We start from the raw sequence: 6,000 nt of genomic DNA, 5'->3' as shown, positions 1-6,000 counted from the left end.
ATCTATTATTTGTAAATAAACTAACTTGAAATAGGTCCAATTTTATGGAAAAATGTCGTATCCGGATCCCTTCCACCAAATCCACCCAATCAATCAATCCATGCCCTTGAAATTTGATCCAACAACTACAAACAGGGAGGCCCTTTAAAAGTTATAATAATTTTAGCCGTTGGACTAAATTTCAAGGGTCCGAATTAGATGATTAGGTGGATTTGGTGAAAGAGATCCGGAAAGGATCTCTTTCCTAATTTTATGGCCTAACAATTAGATTAGTCCAATTTTTAGTTATTTTTTATTTAGGTCCATGAATAGGACTCCATGTGTCAGCACTTTTTGTTGTTAGGTTAATACTTTGTATTGTGATTACTATTAATTTTACTCTACTATAGCTATTCAATGGAAAAAGAAAAAAAAAAAAAATGATACGATCGGTACTTTTATAGCGATTATATTTGATAATAATCGCTACAAAAATAGCGACTTATGTAAGAAAAAGTCGCTAAAATAATACCGATCCCTCCCTTTCAATTTTTTTTTTCAGTTTTTTTTTTAATTTTTAATTTTGTTAATGTTTCTTTTATTTCTCTTACTATCATATTTATGTTTTTCAAAATATATTTTTTCCGTGCAAAATTTATTATAATTCATTTTTAAACACTTGTAATCAGTGATTTAAAACTTAAATTTAAAGATATTTTTCTATTTTCTCACTTTAAGAATCAATAAAAAATAGTTTTAGGACCTAATAATCGGTAGGATCACATCCAAAGGTTTTGGAATATTTTTCTTAACTCCAGCGCAAAATATTTCTTAAAGCTAAAAATTTCAAATTTTTTTTTCTCACAAAAAACTGTGTGTTATAAGCCAAAGTTAGAGTCATTCTATTTGCACCACATATTTTCTAAAATTAATTTAGGACATTTCCAAAATTTCGGACACCTATACATCTCTTGGGAGGCCTCGCTATTAGTTATGTTATTTTTCTATTTTTTTTTTCAACTTAGGTACCCTATTAGTCGGCATAAACCTAGATTTCAGCTGATCTTTTACAATCTAAACTACCTATCATATAAGTACTTTTACAGTCTAAACTACATGTCATATAAGTACTTATACAAGCTAAACTACCTAGTATATAAGTATTTTTACAGTCTGAACTACCTGTCATACAAGTACTTGTACAAGCTAAACTACCTATCGTATTGTAACTAACTATCATGGTGGAATAAGTAATTTTACATGATTCTAACAGTAAGATGTAGTCCTCCATCTTGGTAATGTTAAAATCCCCTGAAGCTAACACAATCAATGTCAAAAGCCTCTTGAGCAATTACTTACATAAGACAATCAATGTATAATGCTCGCGAATCATGTAATAAATACCAGCAAAAAATGAAGCTTACTATTGTAAACGACTCAACGAAAACATATAAAATTACTTGTAGTTCTCATAGCTTCATGTGAATTCAAATTCAAATTTGGATACTAATCTACAGGAATCGTGAGGAAAATTCAAAACATGAGTCGGATAGAGTTTTTGATGAGTAATTTTTTTTTATTTTAATACAACGATATATTTTACACTAAAAAAGATGAGAGTTTTTTATGAAATGATGAGATTTGATGTGTAACTTAAAGTTCTATGTTAATTCTGGAAGAGACATGATAAAACATTCAACGACAGTCAATGCAATTTTGTTTTCAAATTATGGACACTTTAATTGCTCTACTTATTAGACCCTACCTATGACTGTGCAATACATTAGACCCATATCAAAACATGCGGATCAGGATCCTCTCCTGAGCAAAGGGTGAGGATTCTCCTGATCAATCTCATCGGGCCGTTGAAATTTTATCCAACGGCTACAAACAAGGGGCCCCTCTAAAAGTTACAATAATTGTAGCCGTTGGATAAAATTTCAACGGCTCGATGAGCTTGGTCAGGAGGATCCTCAGTTTGAAGGTGATGGCTTTGGATCGTTTATTGTAAAGGACCATGGCAATTCAGGGGAAGAAAGAGTGCTAAGTACTCCGTAGCTCTCCAGAATCTTTTGCTAGAGGAGATCACTGAAGCAAGTGAATCGTAGTGTATCGAACTCAGGCTCAAAATTGGTCCAGGCTCCATGACTTTTGATCCTTGCATTATGTCAGAGTTAATATCAGCTTCACCTTCATTATTTTTTATCACACTGTGAGTTCTGTAAAAATCCTTTGGGTTCTCTGTGATGTGCGTTCTCTGAAACATGATCTGATCAGTTTTTCGAGTTTCCAGAAGCAAATTAGTACATCTTTTGTTAGTTCAAATACATGGAGAACATACTGATTCATCAATTTATACGGTTTCGGAGAGTTGTAATTTTTCAAAAATTGAACAACAAAAGTATGGAGCTAATAGTTTGTACCGGGTTTATTACTGTTTCATGTACATAATATTCAAGAACCATGCCAACTACTCTTCCAAGTAGTAATTATTCATAGAATATTACAGTCAGCAGTAAAAACTGAGAAGAGACGCTCATGGAGGGGCCTAGTTTACCCCTCTCTGATACTCTGGCTCACAGAATTCTCCTCCCAGATCATCACAAGCCTCCCCAGGAAAGACCCTGCAGCAATCATTAAGATAATTAACCAGTTAACCGTAACACGAAAATTCAAGATCTTAAACCTTTTGAAGATGAGTTTTACTAAAATTGATCGCTCTTACGTCTTGGGACTGTCATACTCTAGATAATCTCTATCCAGCTGCTCAGAAACAGTCCTGGCTGTGCTGCTCCTGCCCTCTTCCGGTTTAAGCTTCACTTCGGGATACATTTCAGCATCACAAGCTTCTCCTCCGACTGTTTCGCAAGCCTCTGCAGGGAAAACACTGCAGAATCCACAATCAACGTTTGAAACAATCAATCGAAAATTAAGACCAAGACAGATTCAGAAAAAAAACGAATTGACTTACGAAGTGATGGAGCTGTAATCGACAGATGCAGGATCGCCGCCTGTCACATTGGTTGCCCTCAGGGGAGGGCACCTTGAGGGCTGTAGTGGCCTCGGAAGGGAGCCGCATGGCAAGGCCGGGGACTTGGTGGTTACAAAAGCAAGAGGTGATACTGATGAAATTGGTGAGAGACGTAGAGTGGCCTGCATTTTGATGGCTTGTAATTTAGAAGTTGGGTTTAATTTGCTGAGTCTAAAGAGGGGCAAAGTTCCAGCCAAACTATATAGCATCAGCTTTGGGACATGACTTGGATGGGATATTGGATAAGGTGGCAAAGATTTTTTGAGAAAAGATAAGGTCACAACTTCTTGGTGCACCATTAAACGTTGAAAAATACCCACGAAATTGGACTTTTCTTCCTCATTTCTTCTCCATATCTTCCCTTTTTTGGGAATTAATTTATGCAATATTATTTTTTTCTCTTTTCGCACATCATGTTTATTATACTATCACTTGATACTTCTTTTTTTTTTTTTTGGAAGCAAATCACTTGATACTTCGTTAAGATCAAAACAAGGCAGAAAGCGAAGGGAGAGTGTGAAAATCACCTAACATTTTTTTAGGTGTAATTGGATTAGATAGAACCCACAAAAGAAAGCCATGAGGGTGACAAAAAGCTCCATGGCTTTGGATATTGGCCGAGACCCGACCCTAATGAGGTGGTTATATGGAGCTGGATATGGAGTGGTGATGATTTGGCATCTCTCAATTTGAACCCGACCCGATTATGTATTTGTATTACTATAATTTTTAGTGTCTCGAATTTTTTTTTTTTTTTTTTGTTCAGTAAGTCTTTCGACGTGGAATGATGATCATTCAACGGATTATAGGTTGCTTTTACAGTTGCGTGAATTATTTTTAATGTTATCTACTTTTTTATTAATTTTAATAGGTTTACATACTCACACTAGTTTGGTTATTGATTAACTTTTCTTGCATGGTTATAGTTTAGAGATAAATTTTTTATCATAGGCGGGTTGGCGGGTGCTGTTTAGAGGTTTCTTCCCATGTGGATGCGGAGATGGGGAATTCCCGTTCAAAAATAATGATTATGGATGCGTTTTAGGGAAAAGGATTCGGGGATCCCGTTATCATGTTTGTTCATCGTACATTATGCGGTTATTTTTCGTTAGGTACTATTTATATTAAATTTAAAATTTAAAATTTACAATAATTTCTAACTGCACGATTCACGATGTACGAAAAATGAAAATGATTAGGGGGAGAAAAATCACCAACAGAGAGACGGAGATGAACGGAGCACCAATTCCCGCCCCACCCTGTTGCCATCCCTATATATACCGCGCTGAGGCCCAAACAACTATGTAGGCGATGAAAAAAAGGAAAAAGAGACTTACATGTCCTCCCATATGGAACTTTTGTTTTCTTGGTGTTACAGCGGGGCTATACAAGCCCGAATCAAAAGACAAACCGAAGACTAAACAAATAGCTCTCTGTCCAGAAACCTCAGAAAGATCATTCATAAAGGCAGACTGGAGAAAAGGGGAGGGTGCTCAAACCAGCTGCATCCTAGGTCAAAAGGATGACTCAGTTTGGCTACCTACCATGTTGAAACTGCAAATGATCGAAAAGATTGAACAAACGGAGACAACCATTAATCAAACAGCCAAAGGGTGGCGATTCTAAAAAGAGAAATGCTAAGGAGACTTGCACACTCTTGGGAAGGAAAACATGAATATGAATCGATTGTTCGACAAAGTCCGTAAGTAGGTAACAGTATGAATAGATTGCTCGACAACGTCCTTAACTAGTAATTAGCTAGTAGGAAACAACATTAGGATGATCATGTAAGATAACACTCTCTGCAGATTCACTGCCGAGTAAAACCGTTGAAACTTTTCAAGTTTGTTTGGTTGGAAATCCACTGTTAGGAAGGTTGGCCGCGAAGCGAACAAGGCATTGTGAACACTCATTCATCACGGCATTTGATATCAAGAAGACAACCCAGACGAAGAGCACGCTATTATCGCATTTAGGCCACGATTCTGCCACACCATACTCTTTCACGACCCATCATAGGAATTTTTATTGTTTCAATCTCAATCAAAGCAAGACACAGTTCAAACATTTTCTTCTCAAAGCTTCCGGCATCCATTTCACCAAATATATAATTCAGTGCTCAAATCAAAGCAAAAAAAAAGAAATATTCTTCGCCATACCCATTTTTTGAAGCATTGAAATAATACCGGGCGCATAATGGAGGATTTAATTTAAACGACTTCAGAGTATAAGCTCCAGAAATCTAACAAGTAACTAATGATTGGTTCTATTAAGTCTTGACGAAGGAAATAATAAAAATCTGTAAATCACACCTCTTGCTGTTGTCTCTTGCTTGCTACTTAATTAGTAGGAAACTGCATTAGGGTGGTCAAGTAAGACAAGGCTCTCTACAAAAGGAAGGCTCCTTAACTGGATGCTGCTCCCAAACATTCCAATGTCTTTAGCTTTGTTGGCCTTCAAATTCACCGCTACGATGGTTCGCAGGTTAATAGAATCAACAAACACCAGTTCATCCTGACTTTTAAAACCAAGAAGCATCCAATCCTGCCTTTCAAAATCAAGAGTTTTATAATGCTTTTGCAGTCTTACACTAAGATTGAATTCAGTCCACGATTCCGCCACACCATAATTTTTCATGACCTACACCTGAAGCCTACATATTCTCACGTAGGTTGTATAATCAATCTCAATCTCAATCAAGGCAAGCGACTCTCCGTATTTCAGAAAGACACAGTTCGAACCTCTTTTTCTGAAAGCTTCCGGCATCATAATCTCGCCAAATAATTCAGTGCTCAAATCAAAAGACATGATATTGATATGTTGTTGGCCATGTTCTTGCTCTTCTTTGCCACGGAGTTGAACCCAATGCAGAGTACCATTCACAAAAACACGTTTGGAAGAAACCCCACCAAGCTTCCCATAACCAGGAAGAACAGCAGCACTAATTAAGGCTTTTCCAAGAGCCCCGGGCAAAGAGTAAACCTCAACCG

General features: G+C 36.7%; 1 protein-coding gene across 1 annotated transcript; it reads right to left on the bottom strand.

Moving 5' to 3' along the window:
* Positions 1–2,383: 2,383 nt before the first annotated feature.
* LOC103950410 (light-regulated protein, chloroplastic) lies at positions 2,384–3,205 on the bottom strand. Its single transcript, XM_009361611.3, has 3 exons — positions 2,951–3,205; positions 2,705–2,866; positions 2,384–2,603 (listed from the first exon to the last, which is right to left on the bottom strand). Exons 1-3 carry the CDS (start codon positions 3,136–3,138, stop codon positions 2,528–2,530), a joined length of 426 nt encoding a protein of 141 aa, XP_009359886.2. The 5' UTR covers positions 3,139–3,205; the 3' UTR covers positions 2,384–2,527.
* Positions 3,206–6,000: the final 2,795 nt, after the last annotated feature.

Source organism: the organism of the source record quoted next, unplaced genomic scaffold (genome assembly GCF_019419815.1).
Source record: "Pyrus x bretschneideri cultivar Hongxiangsu unplaced genomic scaffold, Pyrus_bretschneideri_v1 Contig74, whole genome shotgun sequence".
Classification (NCBI taxonomy): Eukaryota; Viridiplantae; Streptophyta; class Magnoliopsida; order Rosales; family Rosaceae; genus Pyrus; species Pyrus x bretschneideri.
Note: the sequence above shows the minus strand (reverse complement) of the source record. Positions and strands in the feature narration are given on the sequence as shown.